Source organism: Palaemon carinicauda, chromosome 3, assembly GCF_036898095.1.
Source record: "Palaemon carinicauda isolate YSFRI2023 chromosome 3, ASM3689809v2, whole genome shotgun sequence".
Taxonomy (NCBI): domain Eukaryota; kingdom Metazoa; phylum Arthropoda; class Malacostraca; order Decapoda; family Palaemonidae; genus Palaemon; species Palaemon carinicauda.
This window is the reverse complement of record NC_090727.1, coordinates 142540435-142561487: the sequence shown is the minus strand read 5'-3', so window position 1 is coordinate 142561487 and position 21053 is coordinate 142540435. Positions and strand designations below refer to the sequence as shown.

General features: G+C 35.1%; 1 protein-coding gene across 2 annotated transcripts in view; it reads left to right on the top strand.

Annotated features, from left to right (window-relative positions):
- LOC137638584 (protein white-like) overlaps nucleotides 1-13779 on the top strand; it is a 48923-nt gene extending 35144 nt beyond the window's left edge. For both annotated transcript variants that reach the window (XM_068370774.1, XM_068370775.1), the window contains exons 9-15: nucleotides 3909-4113; nucleotides 6539-6697; nucleotides 7342-7499; nucleotides 8464-8534; nucleotides 9635-9740; nucleotides 10114-10273; nucleotides 13288-13779. In XM_068370774.1, coding sequence (XP_068226875.1) covers nucleotides 3909-4113; nucleotides 6539-6697; nucleotides 7342-7499; nucleotides 8464-8534; nucleotides 9635-9740; nucleotides 10114-10273; nucleotides 13288-13383 — 955 coding nt within the window. In that variant the 3' untranslated portion in view covers nucleotides 13384-13779. The remainder of the gene's footprint in view (nucleotides 1-3908; nucleotides 4114-6538; nucleotides 6698-7341; nucleotides 7500-8463; nucleotides 8535-9634; nucleotides 9741-10113; nucleotides 10274-13287) is intronic.
- Nucleotides 13780-21053: the final 7274 nt, after the last annotated feature.

The following is a 21053-nucleotide window of genomic DNA, read 5'->3' as shown; positions in this document are numbered from 1 at the left end:
GAACTAGGAGGAAGAAGAAGACATATCGCTATCGCAGGAAAGTCATAGACTATCCTAGCCATAGAGGTAGGGCTAGCCTAACCTCACTCTCGGACGCAACCCTAAAGGGGGTTCATTCCTTTAGGGAGGACAGAGAGGCGATATATACTCTATTAGACAATTAATCCCTTTACTCAGAAAAGGAATCAAGGCTAAATAGAGGGAATGCCAAGGCAGGGGATGAAGGAAGCATATAGGGGTCCTATCATTAGGTTAGGCTAGAAAGAGTCACTGACTAGCCTATCCCCTATATGGTCCCTGAAGGCGAAAACATTTGCATCACTGTCAAAAGTATTGTAAAATAATGCCACTATCTTCATAACTTAGTCTAGGATCACTAATGAATCATGCATGAACACTTGTATGTAGGCTCCTGGCCTGGGGGCTATAGTAGCCGACTGGTATGAGGTCAATCGATGACCGATAAAAAGCGTCTAAGCACGATATAAAAGTTCCTAGCTATGAAGACTAAATAAACTAATGTAATCGATTAGTATATAAGGCCGGAAACGTTGTTGTGGCTAACTAAATAAGACTTGCATAACAACAACGACGCCATAAAATGGCGGGTCCGGTAGAGGCACAGCTCTGTCACAAAACAGCTATTATCTCGAAAAGTAATATTTACTTTACGTCCAGAGCTTAATTAAACAATACTGGAACCTTGTACTCAACTTTCCAGAAGAAGGCGAGGCTGAAGGTAACGACATAGCGAAGATGCAAAACGATAAAGTTAACACAGGGAAAATCCGTCTAAGTAGGGCAGCTACTAAACAAAGGATGAAGACGGGCGTGACGCCATTAGAGCAATGGCGTCCGTTTGTTTACGTCTCGAGTATCAGTAGTAGCCACGAGTGAGATTAGCTGTGGAACGGCTCCCAGCTATTCTCTACTCTTACACACCGAAGCATTAACTCTGTTCGGGGTGAAGATAGCTATGTGGCGCGTTTAGACATGCGTCCCCTGTTGAAATTACGATGTCTTAAAGGGAAACCTTTGAGATACTCGCTCCAGAAGTTAGAATTCTGTGATAACCTGTGGTTAAATTCTCTGGGAATATCTTAGTAGTCTTATACCCAAGGAAGCTACCAAAAAGGAACCTTCCATCAGGACGCCATGGCTTGAGCCCAAAAAGAGTAACATCATCTGCACATGCAACAAGCTTGTTTTCTAGGCCAAACTACATGGCATGTGTATATAGTATGAAAAGTAATGGACCAAGAACACTACCTTGTGGAACACCAGATATCACAGTCCTATACTCACTATGGTACCCATCAACAACAACTTTTTGAGATCTATTACTTAAAAATTCAATAATAATACTAAGAAACGACCCACCCACTCCCAACTGTTCGAGTTTGAAAACAAGGGCCTCATAATTAACATGGTCAAAGGCAGCACTAAAATCAAGGCCAATCATACGAACTTCCTGACCACAATCAAGAGATTTCTGTATAGCATTGGATATTGTAAGGAGGGCAACACATGCTCCAAGGCCTTTATGAAAACCAAATTGCAAACTAGGGAACAGATGATTACCTTCAGCAAACCTATTAAGATGTTTTGCAAAAAGGCATTCAAAAACTTTAGATAATATGGGAATTATGGAAATGGGGCGGTAATCAGTTGGACTTGAGCTACCACAAACACATTTACATAGTGGAGTAACATTACTAATTCTCCAATAAGTGCTAAAAGATCATCTTCTTGCTAACCTGCACAAAATAACAGATAACTTTGAAGCTAAGAAATCTGCAGTCTTTATACAAAAACAAAGGAAAAATACCATTTGGGTCTACACCTCCATAAGCATCAAGGTCCATTAATAGAGCTTTAATTTCACAAGATAGAAAAGCTAAGTTAGTTAGTTTAGCCTCAGGAAAACAGGAATGAGGAAGTTCAAGTTTCTTGTTACTCTGTTTACTGTCAAAAGGGTTGCCTTTTCCTTTGGACAGTGACTGACTGAGCCATCTGGTTTAAGTAAAGGAGGAACTGTTGCATCTACACCAAAGAGTGCAGATTTAAGGGTAGACCACCACTTATGTTCCTGAGTTGTACCAGAAAGGGTTTCTTTTATGGTTAAATTGTATTCCTTTTCAGTTGGAGCATAAAGTCTCTGAGCAAAAGCTCTAAGCTGAGTATAATTATTTCAAGTCAAATCTGATCTGTTACCCTTCCAAAGAAGATAGGCCTCTTGCTTCTCCAAATAAGCACGTCTACAATCATCAGTGAACCATGGTTTGTTCTTCACTTGGTACCTTAGCACATGAAAAGAGATACGCCTATCAATTATGTTGACTAGATTATCATTCAAAAGGTCAACAGTATCAACACTACTATACAATTGTGACCAATTCAAGCCCATAATATCATGCAAAATTCCATCCCAGTCTACTTGAGATTTCATATAAATCTTGCACGAGTATGATACATCAGGGACAGGCTGCTCTAGTCTTCATTACATATGAAATCAAGGCATGATCAGATATCCCGACTGGAGAACCAACCTTATCTGTTACAACACCAGGGGAGTCACTGTATACGAGGTCCAAGCAGTTACCATACCTGTGAGTAGCTTCACTTATGATTTGCTCACAACCCAATTCAGAGGCAAAGTCTAAAGCTCTTAAACCAAGGTGATCGGTAGGAGAAACAAAACTTAACCACTCCCTATGGTGAGCATGGAAATCACCAACAAAGACAAAGGTGGCCTTTCTATCATCTTCTTGAATCTTAGCCATAAGGGTAAGAAGACAATAGAAGATAGAATCATCCATGTCTGGATTCCAGTAGATCGAAAAATGGGTTTCTGACCTAACACTTCCTTATTACTATATGATCTCTTCTTGCCATATCATTAAAATTGAGCTCCCGCTTTTCTAACTGCAGTTCCTTATGTAATTCTTATATTCATTTACCATAAGAGCGAGTGTGAATGTGTGTGTAGCAGCATCGTCTGGTACATGCGCGCGGGATGGCCCCTTCTTATATGCCTTGTTTAGAATGAGGGGAAACATTTATTCTTGCTCATAATTAGTACTCTATTCTCCAACTGTAGACATTTTTAAATCATTTTGCTAGTCTATATTGTTCCCTCTCTCTCTAATCAGTATGGAAATATCATATACAAACATCAAACACTCGTACTCCATTAACAAATCATTTTATCCAAAAATGGTCCACCTACACTTTATTTCTAATCTTTTATTTCACTTATCACTCCATCAATAAAAATATCAAGCAGCCCTAGAAATAAAACACACACAACTCCTTCTCACAGACTCACAATTAGCAACTTTTTCTACTTTCCACAGCTTACAATATATGTATAAGAATACTTGATTGCGGGCACACAAAGTACTGCTTTTCTTCTTCTTTGTCTACATCTTTTCCCACTTCTATGTGGGGTCGATGTTTCTGGTCAGCTTTTAAACAGTGTTTACTGCCAGGTTTTTACTTGAAAATTATATACTGAATTGGAGCAAAATAAATTGACAAGGCAATGACCTCTTAGTCTTGTTAATCCTACAAATGAAAGGCTGTCCTTAATTCTGCCATGGTACATCTAGCAGTTACTGTCCAACAAAGCAGGAATTTAAAGGAATATAATGCTATCAACCTGTTAATTGTATCTGACAAAGTAAACTGTAAAAACCCTTACCAGATTCTCTAAACCTCAGTTGGATTAAACATTTATTACCCAAAATAGACATAGTTTAAATTGTTTTGTACTTAATAGGTCAGATAATCTATTTCCCCAATAAAATCAATTACTCAAAATCATTCATGAGGAATTTCAGATTTTAAATATAGAAACCTCAAACACTACTGTAAAGAAAACCCATTTAATTTGTTTATGTTAACAGGGACAACGAGGGATTGGCGAACGATCAGCTGGTTGAATCAGCTATGAAACGACCAGCAGCTGGTGATGCTTTGGCCACTATAAAGCTCCCCAAGAGCCCATACAGAGCATCGTGGCTGAACCAATTCTCTGCAATGACTCGCAGAAGCTGGCTAGAACAGTTGCGAGATCCAGTTGTATCTGTTGTGAGGATAGTACAGAACATGGTAGGTCCAGCAGTTTTGCAAGTAGTGTATAATATGGTAGCAATAGCAGATGTTAACAAAGTGCAGAACAAGATAGGTCCTTTGATTGTGAGAATTGTACTTAACTTGGTAACTTTTGCAGTTGATAACAAAGCCCGGAACATGGTAGGTCATGTGAATGCGAGAATCATGCCTAACTTGGTAGCTCTAATTGTTGTTAAAGTGCAAAATATGCTACATCTGGCAATTAAGAGAACTGAGCCTAACATGGTAGTTCTAACAGTTGTTAACAAAGCTAAAACATGGTAGGGCTTGCGATTGTGATAATCATGCCTAACTTGGTATCTCTAACCCTTGTTAACAAAGTGCTAAACATGCTACATCTAGCCATTGTGAGAACTGAGTCTAACATGGTACCTCTAGCAGTTGTTAATGAAGTTACAAATGGTAGGTTTTGTGCTTGTGAATATCAAGTCTAGCTTGGTAGCTCTAATTGTTGCCAACAAAGGGCTGAACATGTTACATTTGGAAATTGTGAGAATGAGAATTGTGCCTAACATGGTAGCTCTAGCAGTTGTTAACATCTAGCAGTTGTTAACAAAGTATAGAACGTGGAGGTCTACGGATTGTGAGAATGAGGCCTAATATGGTAGCTCAATCAGTTGTTAAAAAAGAGCAAAAAAATGCTAGTTATTGTGAAAATTGTACCCAACATGGTAGAACTAGCAGTTGTCAACAAAGCACAGAACATCCTAGGTCTTGCAATTGAGAACTGTACCGTGCCCAATACATAAGCTCTCGTAGTTGTTAAAAAAAGCACAAAAAATGCTAGGTCTAGGGATTGTGAGAATTGGGCCTAGCCTGGTAGAATTGGTAGTTGTTAAAAGGCACAGAACATATAGGTTTAGCAATTGAGAATTGTGCCTAACACGTTAGTTTTTCCATTTTTGCAGTTGTTAAAAACGCACAAAAATGCTAGATCTAACGATTGTGAGAATCGTGCCTAACCTGGTAGAACTAGCAGTTAACAAAGCACATAATATGCTGGGTCCAACAATTGAGCATTGTGCCCGGCATGGAAGCTCAAGATTGATTGATTTGAGGTTTTCTGGCATCCTGAAATCAATCAATCTGTAACTACCATGTTGGACACATGGTAGCTCAAGATTGATTGATTTCAGGATGCCAGAAAATCTCAAATCAATCAATCTTGAGCTATCATGCTGGGCAAGCAGTTGTTAACAAAACACAGAAGATACTGGCGCTAGAAATTACGAGAGTAAGAATCATGTCCGACATGGGAGATTTAGCAGTTGTTCCATAGAATATAGCATTATAGGTCTAGCAGCTATGAGAATAAAACATAACATGGTAGGTCTAGAAAATGCGAGAAGAGTGCAATATGGCTGATCTAGAAATTATTGAAATAGAACAAGGTATTGTAGGTTTCGTGGTTAGAAGAATCACAAAGGACATAGCACATCTAGCAGCTGTAGGAACAGAACAGAATATGGCATGTCTTGTGGTTTTGAGGACAGCATATAACAATTTCAAAGAACAGAACAATTGAAAGAATAATACAATAAATGGTAAGTCCAGAAGTTGTAAAATCAGTGGAATGATAGCAGCTATGAGAACAACACACATAACATGGTGGGCTGTTGACTATGTTTAATGAAAAATTTCAGTTAACCTTTCAAGGAAGAGATCTAGCTTAAAAGTTATTTGTCTCTCTGATATACTATTTCGAACAAATCTTTCTTTACTAAAAAAGTCGATTGGATGACAAAAATTAAACATAAACAAGATATGTTATTTACATACAAACATGTAGCCTATCTCTCCCACTGGATATCACTAAATTGTTCTCTGGCTACATCTTTCTTTTTGGGGGAGGGGTAAAAAGGCTTATTTTCAGTACAAAATTTCACCAGTTTGCTTTCAATTGCAAGAATTTTGACACAAGGATTATATGTTATCATTTTACGTGTAGACAATTTTATGAATAATGCAACTGCCAAAATAGGAGCACTAGCACAGCCAATATATTGTAGCATATTTTGAATAGTTGTAATCCGCTCATCCAATCAAACTACGAAATATGTGCTCAATATATCAGATGTATCAACATGCATTTCAAAATACTCTAGGGCCTGTCACGGCCCTCCCCTTTGATGAAGGGATTATCTAAATGGAAGACAGCCTGTGAATAGTGGTTTTCACACGCCCTTGTTAAATACACGACACCAACAAGGTGATCGCGCGAGGGTTGTAACCTCTGCATTCCATGCTTTTATCTTTCTCTAGTATATTTGGAAGATTTATATTAGAAAAGTGTAAAGAAGGACCCTTTTCACCGGGCGTCACAGGTCTCTCCCCAGAAATAGATTTTTCCTTCGTCAAAATCCCTTCTTTATGCTGATATTAATTCACTTACTATTTACAGATGTTTGGCCTCATATTCGGCTTAATTTATCTAGGGGCGGGGGAATGGAGCGAGGAACTAACAACCACCGATATAATGCAAAACGTTCAGAATATTCAAGGCGTTCTCTTCATCTTCATCACCAACATGACCTTTTCCGTTTTGTTTCCAGTTGTTGTGGTAAGTTCCATAAATTTCTGGAATCTGTGTTCCTTTCACTTTTAACTTCAAATTACTTGAACAATGTTTTCATCTTTATCTATGGCAATTCCAACATATGTAATCATTTCTTTTCAGATTCTCTCCACATTAAATTTTTGGGAAATTTGATGTCCACGCAAATTCAATCCTTATTTCTCACAGATCCTTCTATTATCAGTATTTTGACACTATTTTCATATCGACTATTGCACAAAAATCAAAACAAAACTACTAAAATTTACCTAAATCGAAAAGGGAACTTAACATAATTTTTTCAAGTTAATGGTTATAAACGATGAACAAGAAAAAAAGCAAACTAGATAACAAACCATATTATCTGTCTTACTTGAACTATCAAAAACAATGTTCTACTGTTAAAGAAGTTCAAGGATTACAGGTAATTTAGTCATTATCTATTCTTTTTTGTTCATCATTCAAAATCATTAATATCAATCATAAAACAATACTAACTGCTCTCGTCAATTAAAATCATTGCTTTTCTATGCTGATGAGACGTAAATAATCATTCTCTACATAACATTACAGAAAATGCTTACCACGTAAAGGTAATTTTGAGTAAATTAAAAAGTATTTAATTATTAATTTTTTTTTTCCTGTGACAGACATTTTCAGGAGTGATGCCTCTCTTCTTAAGAGAACACTGGAACGGTCTCTACCGGACAGATGTTTATTTCCTGACACGAAATCTTGTAGAACTACCCGTTTTCCTCCTGGGTCCTAGCTGCTTCATAGCTATTGCTTATTACATGGTTGGCTTAAGGTAAAATCTCTTCTTTTATCACAAACTTTTCTTCCACACTAAAAGTTGCAAACATTATTTCACTTGATACTTGCTCAGTATGGCTGTTTGAGAGGGAAGTTACCTTTCCAAGTTTAAATAAACTATTTTTTTTACTTGGTTTCAATGAAATAAGTTTGCTTCTATTTTGAGTTTAAACTAACATTGATACTTTATTCCCTTATTTCATAGTAGACAGTGTTGATATTTCTATTTAAAATCATTGGCAGTAACTGTTCCGAATTTTTTACTTGTCAGGAGAACTGTTACATAAGCTTACATGTATGTAAATTTATGTATGTATTCATAAACACATACACTGGTACCTCGGTATACGAGTTTCATCTGTTCCAGGAGTAAGTTTGCGACACAAAATGCTCTTAAACCAAATTAACTTTTCCGATGAGAGATACAAGAAAGGAAATCCACCCAATGCATTCCACACATTAATAAATACACATATACTGTCATTTTTAAAGGTTTGTAATGTTACTTAAAGAACAAATTACAACCCCCAACATCAGAAATAAATATAAATTAGGGAGAATCTCCCACCATGTGAACTTGGTGTAACATATCAGGAGTTCTTTCTTGTGAATGGCATTCACTATCATTAACCTGAATCACTTAATTTATGTCTACATTCAATTTTGACAAGGAACCTATCTACAGATAACCTAAAAGCAATTTTAATCAAGAAAGTGTTTAAAGATGTAGAAAGGTTTAGCAGAGTGTAGGTAGAATTTACTAAATCTTAAGTTTATAAAGATATTAAAAACATTATGAAAAAATTATAAAAAATAATGAAAATTAATACATCGCAGAGTTCTGTACAGCATATGAGGGTTGGAACGTAACATCCATAAAAGCCAAGGAATCTACCGATATATAGCACATGCGTTTACAAGTGGTTTCCTAACTTAATTTTATTCTTTTAATTTTTCAGAACAGAAGCCCAGTACTTTTTCATTACAATGGGCATTCTGGCATTGACCGCCAATGTGTCTGTTTCCTACGGTAAGTAACAAAATGTCCTTTCTTACAAGATCATGTACAGTATTTTGACAACTCTCATTAGCTCCCTGTCAATCAAACTTAGCAGAGTGCCAAAACTTTTTCTACACCATCATAAAACTAGATCTATGTATGTTCATAACTGATATGCAAAGCAGCCATGCACCTCTCAATTTTTACCGTAATGTAAGAAAAAGAATGCATGCTTGGTCAGGGGAATGGCCACATATTACAGCCTACTATAAAAGAACTATAAAATTGCTTTTATCTTCTAAAGTTTAAAGAACTATCAATCATAATAAAATTAAGTGCAATGGTAGTAGCTGTAGCAGTACAGTATAATGTCTAGGATACCTTAATAAAGTTCTGAACTAAGACACTGTTCCAACTGAGAGAGAAACACACAGAGGAAGGTACACACAAATTAAAAATGTAGAAGAAAAAGAGAAGGGTTTGATACCTAAGTGCATTTCTCACAACTAACAGTTGACCTCCAATTCAATAATAATTATCTTTTTTTATAGTTATCAAAGCAAAAAATTAATGACAAGACATGTTTAGAAATTTTTGAATAATGGGGGACTTGAACAAAACTTACAAATAAGTTACAAGTGAAAAATCGTTTTTTTTTTTTTTTTTTAATATAGAATGTGGCAAATATTACAAAATGCTAACTAAACACTCAACAAACAATTTAGGATTCAACTTAAAATGCCTAAGAATAACATGTCGAAGATTAAAATCCAGAATCTTTAATATATTTTGAAGAAATAATTTCATCATATTCTTTATTTGTATAATCATCGCTGGAAGCCACATTCTTTCAATGCTTTGATCATATTCAGCATCATGCGTTGATGTCAATATCTGTACAGTACATATTCTGAGGTACAGTACAGTGCGTACATCCTCAAGCGACGAGGCTGTTAGATCCACTTTAATTTCCATTTTGAAGAGAGTATATCTATTCATGTAACTTTTATTTTCACTGGAACAAAGAAAATAACCTAAATTTCCTGTTTCTTGATACAGAATACAATTAAAATTACCATAGTTTAATTGATACATAACACCCTTGGAATAACATCAATTCCCATTTGCAGGATACATGATATCCTGCTTAGCTAAGAACTACCAAACTGCCTTAGTCCTGGCAACACCACTGACCTTCCCAATCATGATATTCGGTGGCTTCTACGTCAGAGATGGGTAAGTATAAGCCAAGGGTCCTGCTAATTGATTAAATCAAAATTCTCTAGCATCCTGACATCAAAGGTTATTGACAACAATATCGTTTGTTATAAAGAATAAAATAGTGTTCAATTTAAAACCATAAAAGTAAAGATATCCTTATAAAATTTACATAGCTTTCAGAAGACCTGTTTCAGAAATAAATCTAAAAATACTGCTGGCATAGTACAACACATCCTGGCCAAGAATCATGGCAAGGATGAACCTGTCAGCCTTTTCAGACCTACACCTTCTTTAATTTCCTATGTGAGATTGTATTCCTTAAGGAAACATAGACGCAATTCAATATATTTCATATTCCATTTGATCATTTTCTCCTTTGTATCAACAGGACAAGTCCTGTATGGCTAGACTGGATAAAATACCTGTCGTGGATAAATTACAGCAACGAAATCCTAACCGTTAACCAATGGGATAACTTCAATTACACCACTCACAATGCAACATACCCCGTGGGAGAAGCAGTTATAAATCAGTTTGGTTTTGAAACAGTAAGTATATCTTCCATAGCCGACTATAATATTAAATAGAATATATGTAGTGAGTAATACAATACAGTACTATGTTTAAATGTTTGAAAATATAAAACAAATGAAAATGAAAATACAAACGAAGTAGGGTCACTAAGTTAGAAATTGGTAAGTTGGTTGTAGAACTGTGTTGCAAAGTACAACATACTACTCCATAGATTTTTGAACGAACTAGACTCTAGAGTATAATTCTGCGATAAAACTGGAGATGCTACTTTCTTTCGTTCATAACCAGTGTTTACTTTGCCTATTCTTTTTTATGTTCTATTTATAATGGATAGTTTACTCATTACTTTAAAAACTATAAAGTTAAATGTTTGTCAATAAACATGCCTCTGTTCTCCATTACATTCAACTGCCCTTTAGACATATTACTATACATAAACCCATCACTTTAAATCCTACATAACATTATTATCCTGGTTATACAGATTTCCTGCACTGAAGAAATATCATTAAATTGAAACAAATTAACTAAGGTCAAACTCTTTTATAATAATAGTACTATACTTGTCACTCTTAAAAGGGGAATGATGTCACACTTTTAGCTCATCTACGCAATTTACAGTACAGAACTGACTTTGTTAGATGATGTTCAATCTATACTTACAGATTTTCTGCCCAAGGGATGGGAAGAATTCAATTACATCTGGTAAAAGAAATTCCTTTATAAAGATCACTTACAGATTTTCTGCCCAAGGGATGGGAAGAATTCAATTACATCTGGTAAAAGAAATTCCTTTTTAAAGATCACTTACAGATTTTCTGCCCAAGGGATGGGAAGAATTCAATTACATCTGGTAAAAGAAATTCCTTTATAAAGATCACTTACAGATTTTCTGCCCAAGGGATGGGAAGAATTCAATTACATCTGGTAAAAGAAATTCCTTTTTAAAGATCACTTACAGATTTTCTGCCCAAGGGATGGGAAGAATTCAATTACATCTGGTAAAAGAAATTCCTTTTTAAAGATCACTTACAGATTTTCTGCCCAAGGGATGGGAAGAATTCAATTACATCTGGTAAAAGAAATTCCTTTATAAAGATCACTTACAGATTTTCTGCCCAAGGGATGGGAAGAATTCAATTACATCTGGTAAAAGAAATTCCTTTTTAAAGATCACTTACAGATTTTCTGCCCAAGGGATGGGAAGAATTCAATTACATCTGGTAAAAGAAATTCCTTTTTAAAGATCACTTACAGATTTTCTGCCCAAGGGATGGGAAGAATTCAATTACATCTGGTAAAAGAAATTCCTTTTTAAAGATCACTTACAGATTTTCTGCCCAAGGGATGGGAAAAATTCAATTACTTCTGGTAAAAGAAATTCCTTTATAAAGATCACTTACAGATTTTCTGCCCAAGGGAAGGGAAGAATTCAATTACATCTGGTAAAAGAAATTCCTTTATAAAGATCACTTACAGATTTTCTGCCCAAGGGAAGGGAAGAATTCAATTACATCTGGTAAAAGAAATTCCTTTTTAAAGATCACTTACAGATTTTCTGCCAAAGGGATGGAAAGAATTCAATTACCTCTGGTGAAAGAAATTCCTTTTTAAAGATCACTTACAGATTTTCTGCCAAAGGAATGGGAAGAATTCAATTACCTCTGGTAAAAGAAATTCCTTTTGAATGATCAATGTAAAGATTTTGCACTATAATATTGATAAATCTCATCCTTTTATATTTTCAATAGGCCTACATAAAAGATCCCCTATGCAAAACTTTTGAAATGGAGAACAGACTTTAGAAAGACGGAAATAACATCTCTCCCATATGTAGGAATAGCAATATGAAAAATGAAACCATAAACCACATAGCAAGCAAATGTCCAGCACTTGCACAGAGCCAGTACAAAAGGAGGCAGGATTCAGTGGCAAAAGCCCTCAGTTCCAATATTGGGAAAAACAATTAATTATAGGCCTGTGTATTAAATGCTTATTATATTTTTATGGATCGATTGGAACACATGCCCATGAATTTCTTATTTAGATCAAGTATAAAAACAGTTCCTTGGCTTTTACGTACTATATTCTTTAAAATACAGGAGACAGAATATGCAGTGTTAATTCCTAATGGTTCATGCTGTAAATAAGTGCAAGCTATATGTTTATCAATATCCCTGTATATTGCAGGTGAAGGTCTAAGTACTGTACTGGCCTTGGCATAGGCCTAGGGCAAGATATTCCTGGATTTAACTATGCTATTCATCATCAGACTTATTCATTTATTAAAAGGGAGGAAATTAACTGACACAGTGATTCAAACTAGACTCTTAAAGAGCTGCCTCATCATCACAATGAATGAATATACAATTGCAATGAGTTTCATTACATGAGGTAAAAAAAACTATATGAGCAGGAAATAATATTCTGCATAGTTTTTGAATGGTCTTTGTGTCTGAGAGTGGTAAACATGTGTATTTAATGTCAATCTGGAAAAATAATATGATTATCCAAAGGAAACATTACCCAGGACCATAACAGAGCCTCTTACTCATCCACGCACTGAAATGATAGAAAGGAGACACAAATTTACCATGTTTCTGAAACCATAGTTTACAGGCCACCCTATAAACCGGAGTCCACACTAGCATAACACTAGCTTAACCTAAAACCAACAAAACCACTCCCAACCAATTACCTTCAAGTGATGGTCATAACTTAAAGTAGGTTCCGATTCTATTGGAAAGCTAGTTGATTAAGAGTATAGTTGCTCGGTACTTCTGTTTAAAATGAACTCGATCAAAAGTGAGCCAGATGCAAAGTATTGGTAATTCATAGCTATAGAGTGCAGATTAACATCGGTTAGTAGGAGAAGTTAACATGAATCTTTGTGTATTTTGTTTCTTGAAATATCGAATACTGTATACTGTAGACATTCAACATAAACTATATTTTCACTATTGTACCCGCAATGTAGATCCTTGACAAATATTCTCACTACAATATAAACAAGATTCTTTCTTTTCAGGATGATTTCTACACTGACATTGGTGCTCTAATTGCTCTGTTAATAGGCTACCGAATCCTTGCCTTCTGCTTCTTGCTCTTCAAAACTAGACGCTAAACTACCTCCATTTGCCTATTGAACAGATCCTCGACAGTATCGGGATGTGTAGGAATTTATAAAGACATACAAGCCAGATATGTTGTCTGTGAAGGAAGTAACTCTTAATGATGAACTTCCTGCAGATTGCAGAGCTTTGCACCTACATTTGCAGTGTGCTCACAAACATCGTGTTGTGGTATGAACAGTGAAGAATCAAAAACTTTAAGTTTAGTGATCGAACAGCTCATATTCTCTATGATATGTAATCTCATCAATGTAGAAATGAGCTGGCACACACATTACGTTACCTCCGAACTACAATGTCAATCCATATCAATTGCTTATTAGAGGCCATTACCTTGTACAGATAATTCTGAGATTTTAATTGCATTTAAATTCATTAATGTATATACATACAGTATACTGAATGTTATTTTTGTTTTATTTATTAGCTTCTTTTTGTAAGGAGACAGAGGGTGATACAGCTGCCGAAACTACATGGCCAATTTACTATCAAAAACACTATACTGTAGTTATTATTTGCATTTTCCCTATTAAAATCTAAACCTACCTCTCAAGTAGACATAAATTTAAGTAAATCAGCAAAATTTGAATTTTGTTTTACATGTATTTTTTAAATCTTCCCACTAACTACTCAACACAACCCTGACAATACGTCATATAAGCGATACGGAACAAAAAACAGCCCAAGTACGCTAATTGAAGTTAATTCATAAGGATGCAGTGAAAAATTTGTTTTGTAGTGGTTAGTAGATACAGGTTAATTCTAAAGATATATTTATCAATGAACTGTTTACTGCTTCAATATAAATTTCAACTGCTGTATAATTAATCTGATACTGTACAGTAATACCTTGAGATACGAGCTTAATGTGTTCCGGGACCCGAGCTCGTACGTCAATTCGCTCGTATCTCGGATCAATTTTTCCCATGTAAAATAACTAAAAAAAAATTAATCCGTTCCCACCCTCTGAAAAAACACCTAACAACAGTATATTACAGTGGAAAAACATGTTTTCAATTGTTCTAATTCACAACCTACGCTCACAAAATAACAAATACCTATGTACTGGGTATGATCTGCAATAAAATGTGACATTATTATGGAGTTCTTACCTTCGAGACAATCGGTAGCGGCTAACGGCGGTGTGTGCGGAGGAGGAGGGAGAGAGATAGGGGAGGAGAGAGACTTGACGGCAACACATTCGGTACTCTAAACTTTTGTAACACTACGTAACATAAATTAAATTTTAAATTTAACTTAAATGAAATTAGCTTACTGTACACACACTTAAAAATAAATGTTACTCTTACATTACACTAAACTTAATTCTAATTTTGTTTTCATTTTCATTTTTTTACTTTTCTTCCTCCAGCTTGGCTCTTTTTGACTCGCTTTCACCTTCACTCTTTGCCGGCCTTTTTAAAAGGAACCTACAGTATCTAGGTGCTCTTGAAGATGGTACATATTGTTGATGTACTCCTCTCATATTGGCAAGCCAGCTCAGGCACTCGTACACCACTCTCATGTTTTTTATTTCATGCTTTATCTCGATAGTCATCATACGCTTTTTCTTTTCATTACCCTTATTTGCGCTTGTGTGCTTTGGACCCATTGCTTATTCACTTAATTCTGTACTGATAAACGCAAAAAACACGTAAAAAATGCAAACACTACGGCCAATGCTCGGAGATAACTTTACGTGACGGAGATCCGACGGGAGAGAGCGAGCGATGCTGTCCTCGTGAGTAGCCTCTCGCACACTCGTCCACCTAGCAGCCGCAAAGGGAACTGTCTCGTATCCTCGTATCTTAAATGTCTCATATCTTGGGGCAAAAATTTGCTCAAAACTTTCCTCGTATCTCAAATTTCTCGTATGTTGGGACACTCGTATGTCGAGGTATTACTGTAGTTATTTCTTCACAGGTTACGATCCATTTGCACTTTATCCATTTCAATTTAAAAGCAGACGATGGATTTTCATTATGTATACTGAACTGTACATACGGTTAATAAATAAAAAATAAACATTTCTTATTATTTCAATAATAACTTTGCATGTATACTACTGCATATCTATATAGCCCTATTGTTGCTACTACAACTGCACCAAATGAAAATTAATTTTAGTGTCACCAATTATTATCAATTTTTGCAATCACAAAATATATGTAAAGACAACAGTCAATACAAACACACACACATATATATACTGTATGTCCCTGATGTATCATACGCATGTAAGATTTACATGAATTCTCAAGCAGACATCAAATGGGATTTTGAGTGATCTTTTGGGCATGAATTGGTCACAATTGTATAGTAGTGTTGATCCTGTTATCCCTTTGAATGAGAATCTAGTCAACATAATTCATAGGCGTATCCCTTCTCGTTTGCTAAGGTAACAAATGAAAGACAAACCATGGTTCAATGATGATTTTAGATGTGCTTATTTGGAGAGGCAGGAGGCCTATCATCTTTGGAAGGGTAACAGATCAGATTTGACTTGGAATAACTATACTCGGCTTATAGCTTTTGTTCAGTGTGTTTACGCTTCAAATGAAAAGAAATACAATTTAACCGTAAAAGAAACCCTTTCTAGTACAACCCACGAACATAAGTGGTGAACTACCCTTAAATCTGCACTCTTTGGGGTGGATGCAACAGTTTCTCCTTTACTTAAAACAGATGACTGTCACTCACTGTCCAAAGGAAAAGGAAACACTTTTAGCTGATGTGCTTGACAGTAAGCAGAGTACTGTACATGTAATGAGAAACTTGATCTTCCTCATTCCTGTTTGCCTGAGCCTAAACTAAATAGATTAGCTTTTTCATCTCCTGAAATTAAAGCTCTCTCGGTGGACTTTGACGTTTATGGAGACGTAGACCCAAATGGTATTTTTCCTTTATTTTATATAAAGACCAGATTTCTTTAGGTCTAAAGATGGAGGTGTAGACCCAAATGGTATGTTTCCTTTATCTTTTATAAAGACTGCAGATTTCTTAGGTCCAAAGTTATGTTATTTTGGGCAAGTTAGCAAGAAGAGGAGCTTTGAGCACTTGTTGGAGAATTGGTAATGTTACTCCACTATGTAAATGTGTTTGTGGTAGCTCAAGTCCAACTGATTACTGCCCAATTTCCATAACTCCCATTTTATCTAAAGTTTTTGAACATCTTTAGGCAAAACATCTTAATAGGTTTACTGAAGGTATTCACCTGTTCCCTAGTTTACAATTTGGTTTTCATAAAGGCCTTGAAGCATGTAATGCCCTTCTTACAATCTCCAATGCTGTACAGAAATGCCTTGATTGTGGTCAGGAAGTTTGTATGGTTGGCCTTGATTTTGGTGCTGCCTTTGACTGTGTTAATCATCAGGCCCTTGTTTTCAAACTCCAACAGTTGGGAGTTGGTGGGTCATTTCTTAGCATCATTATCTAATTTTTAAGAGTTGTTGTTGATGGGCACCAAAATGGGTTGCTCATCAAAGCAACAGTGATAATAACCAATGAGGAATTGGGACTTTTATTATTATAACTTTATAAACATTCCTTTTCTGAATGAAATGTAGGGATTAAATGTATATGACTGACTTAAACTACATACATACATGTATACATACATACATACATACATACATACATACATATATATTGTTAATATTGATATATTGTTAATTTATTCTCATAATTTATTTATTTCCTTATTTCCTTTCCTCACTGGGCTATTTTTCCCTATTGGAGCCCTTGGGCTTATAGCATCTTACTTTTCCAATTAGGATTGTAGCTTGGCTAGTAATAATAATAATAATAATAATATAATAATAATATAATAATATTATATATATATATATATATATATATATATATATATATATATATATATATATATATATATATATGTATATATATATATATATATATATATATATATATATATATATATATATATATATATATATATATATACATATATATATAGAATGTACTAGAACATACATAGATAATGCATAACTAGCGTGAACTAATCAGGGCCCAAGATCATACTTGTGTCAAAATTTGTCTTCCATTAAAGAAGCTAAGATGAGCAGTGCCAAACATGGCTTAAAATGTAAAATCATAACATTCCAATGAATCTTAACTCTAAATAGAACAAGCTGTAAGTAGTGTGCCAACTTGATGATTTCAACATGAAACAAAGAAATTTCCCAACCAACGTCACCTCGTTCCTTCAAATTTGCTGTAATAACCCTCCCCATCAGCTGAGCAAGGCAGATGACCACAGAAGAGAATGAGGGTTAGTAGGGAAATGCAAAAGACTTTTTAGATTAAGTGGTTATTGTCAGTAACATACACGTACTTTTCTATCGGATATTTTTCGGCTGGCATATCCTCCCTGTCTTTGTTGCCAATTTTCTGTATGTAGTTGCTAATAATAATTATCCCTCCGTTACCCTCAACGCGAGTATTTTTCACGATGAAAAGTTTTGGAGACACAAATGTCAGCATATCCTAAGGACATAATTAGAGGACCGTAATAGAATGTAGGGTTTAAATCAGCCATATACATTCAATCCCTAAATTACATTCAGAAAAGGAATGTTTATAAAGTTTTAATAAAAAAAAGTCCCGATTCCTCAGTGGTTATTATCAATGCTGCTTTGATAAGCAACCCGTTTTGAGGCTTTATTCCGGCCAAGTGTTGGTTTAACTTTGCCTGTGTCATTTTATGCTATCGCCTCATTGTCTTTGAGAATTCTAATACTGTACGTAGGCAGAGTGATGGCAAGAACTTTGCTACAATTTAGAAAATAATGTAAAAAAAAAAAAAAAAAAAAAACAACTTACCACAAAAATCTTCAAGTATCATATCAATTCCTCTGGATATCATTAGGCCACAAAGTTTCAATGTTATCGCCCTCCTTTCCTGTCAAAAAGATAAGCTATTTTTAACAAACCTAGGAAAGAATTACTATACATACGAGGAACATTTTGATCAGTACTGAAAAACTTATGATGATATTAATAAACAGTACTGACAAATAAAGAGTAATTTAGAAATAATTATTAACATAAAAATAGGAGTCCACCGGCAAAAGTTAGTGAAAAAAATTATCTATTAGTGATCAACAAAGTTGTAGTTTTGATTAATATGATTATTATAACTAAGGAAACTGCAACTATAGTTGGAAAAGCATACTACTATAGGCACAAAGACCTCAAAAAGGAAAAGCAGCCCAGTGTAGAATAAAAAAGAAAATATAAAAACAACAAGATAAATGAAAATATAACAGATTAGGATGAATAACAATGCCAAAGGTATAAGTAATAAATAAACTATGAAATATAACTTATACCAATGTATTCAAAAGTCACTGACAAAAATTTTTGATAAAAGTTATTGGCAAAAATATTTCATGAGCATTCAATGACAAAATTCATAAAATCTTTGAAAAATAGATAAAGGGTAACAGGAACGTTATTGGCAAAAGGTCATTGACCTATGTTACTCCTTAGGTTTTTGTTGATAAAAAGCAATTTAACTGTTTCAATACACTCCCACACAAGCAATTTTACCTTTGCATAGCTCTAAACATATTTCTTACGCAGTCATAACTATTCTAACAAATCTCAAAACTGGAATGATGAATTATGGCCCACTGATGAAAACAGATTTCTAACCTTTATACCTTTATGTTACATTATTGGGGCTGCTTGGCACTATACAAATTTCATGGAGACCATTCAACATCACAGTGCAGTTTGGGAGTACAAATACCTTGTTTAATGTTAGGAGCCTATTTGGAAATAATTATTTGTCTATAAACCTGTATCCGTATTTTATGATGCACAGACATATGCATAAATTTAACAAAAATACAATACATTAATACCTTAAATACAAAATTAATTTGTTCGGGAGTGGCTTACGCATCACGAGGGCAGTTTTTTATGTAAATTGCCTAATTCATTCCAAGCCCTAAAAAAACACATTAAATTTTATAAAGCTATAACCATAATGAAATATAGCCAAATACATTTGAATCATTCAATATAACTAACCTAAGTGTTAATACCTGTATATGTAGTAGTTATTAAAACATAATGCAATAATAAATGGAAAATACAATACGTACAGCAGAATACTGTACATAAGCAAAATACTATATACAGTACTTTACGTACTGTACTTTATTAAAGTTACTCATAATATAGAGGTACGTTTTCTATTATGCATAACCAAACCATTTTCTTCAACTCACTCATATTTATAACTATAGCTACCCCTTGTACTTCATTGTTCAGTAATGCAACTAATATTCATTGGTGATAAGTCAACAAATAACCTACTAGGCTTTTTTTTTTTTTTTACACTCATATTTTCAAGCTACTTTATTGTAATACAAGAAAGATTAATTGATGTAAATATATACATATACTTTGTAGAATGAATAAATTTCTATTGTTCAGTAAATAGTTTTTTCAACTGTTATTTATCGAAAAAGAAAAATATAACGCTAATATTTATATATGCGTAGTAGCATTGTGCATACATACATACAGTGATACCTCGGTAGTCGAACGACTCTATACTCGAACAATTCGGAGTTCGACCAAAATTTTCGAGAAATTTTTGCTGCGGTGCTCGACCAAAAATTCGGTACTCGACCAGCCGAACACGTGACGACCGCATGGGCTTTGTGATGATCGCGCCATCTCGGCCACTCTCGCTTGTTCGGGAAGCATCAGTTCTCTCGAGAGCGTCACTCAGACAACGCGCGATCAGCATTCGTTGTGATTTAGTGATTTTCAGTGCTTTTAATTGCTTTTTTAGCTTTCATAATGAGTCCCAAGAAAGTAATGAGTGTTAAGGGGAAGGAGAAGAGGAAAACAGTGCGAACAACGATCGAGTTGAAGAAGGAAATTATAGCGAAATATGAGAATGGTGTACGAGTGTCCGATTTAGCGGTAGAATACGGAATGGCGAAGTCGACCATTTCTACGTTTTTAAAGCATAAAGAAATGATTAAGAAGGCGAATGTTGCAACGGGAGTTACGGCGGTAACTAAGCAAAGGCCACAAGTGATTGAGGAGATGGAAAAGTTGCTTTTAATATTTATTAAAGAAAAACAGTTGGCCGGGGAAAGTGTTAGTGAAGCGTTCATTTGTGAAAAAGCGTTGCATATCTATGAAGAATTAGTGAAGAAAAGTCCGAGTACCAGTGAAAGTGATTCATTTACATTTAAAGCGAGCAGGGGTTGGTTTGAAAAGTTTCGTAATAGAACAGGTATTCATCGTGTTACTAGGCATGGGGAGGCAGCTAGTTCGGATCAAATTGCAGCCGATAAATACGTGGGGGAATTCGATCGGTACATAAATGAACAAAATTTGATCGCACAACAAGTCTTTAATTGTGATGAGACTGGGTTATTTTGGAAGAAAATGCCAGCCAATACGTACATTACCAAGGACGAGACGAAGATGCCAGGTCACAAGCCAATGAAAGATAGGCTAACATTGTTGCTGTGTGCAAATGCAAGTGGCGATTGCAAGATCAAACCCTTGTTAGTGTACCACTCGGACAACCCCCGGGTGTTCAAACGAAATAATATTTGTAAAAGTGCACTACCAGTTATGTGGCGCTCGAACACTAAATCTTGGGTCACAA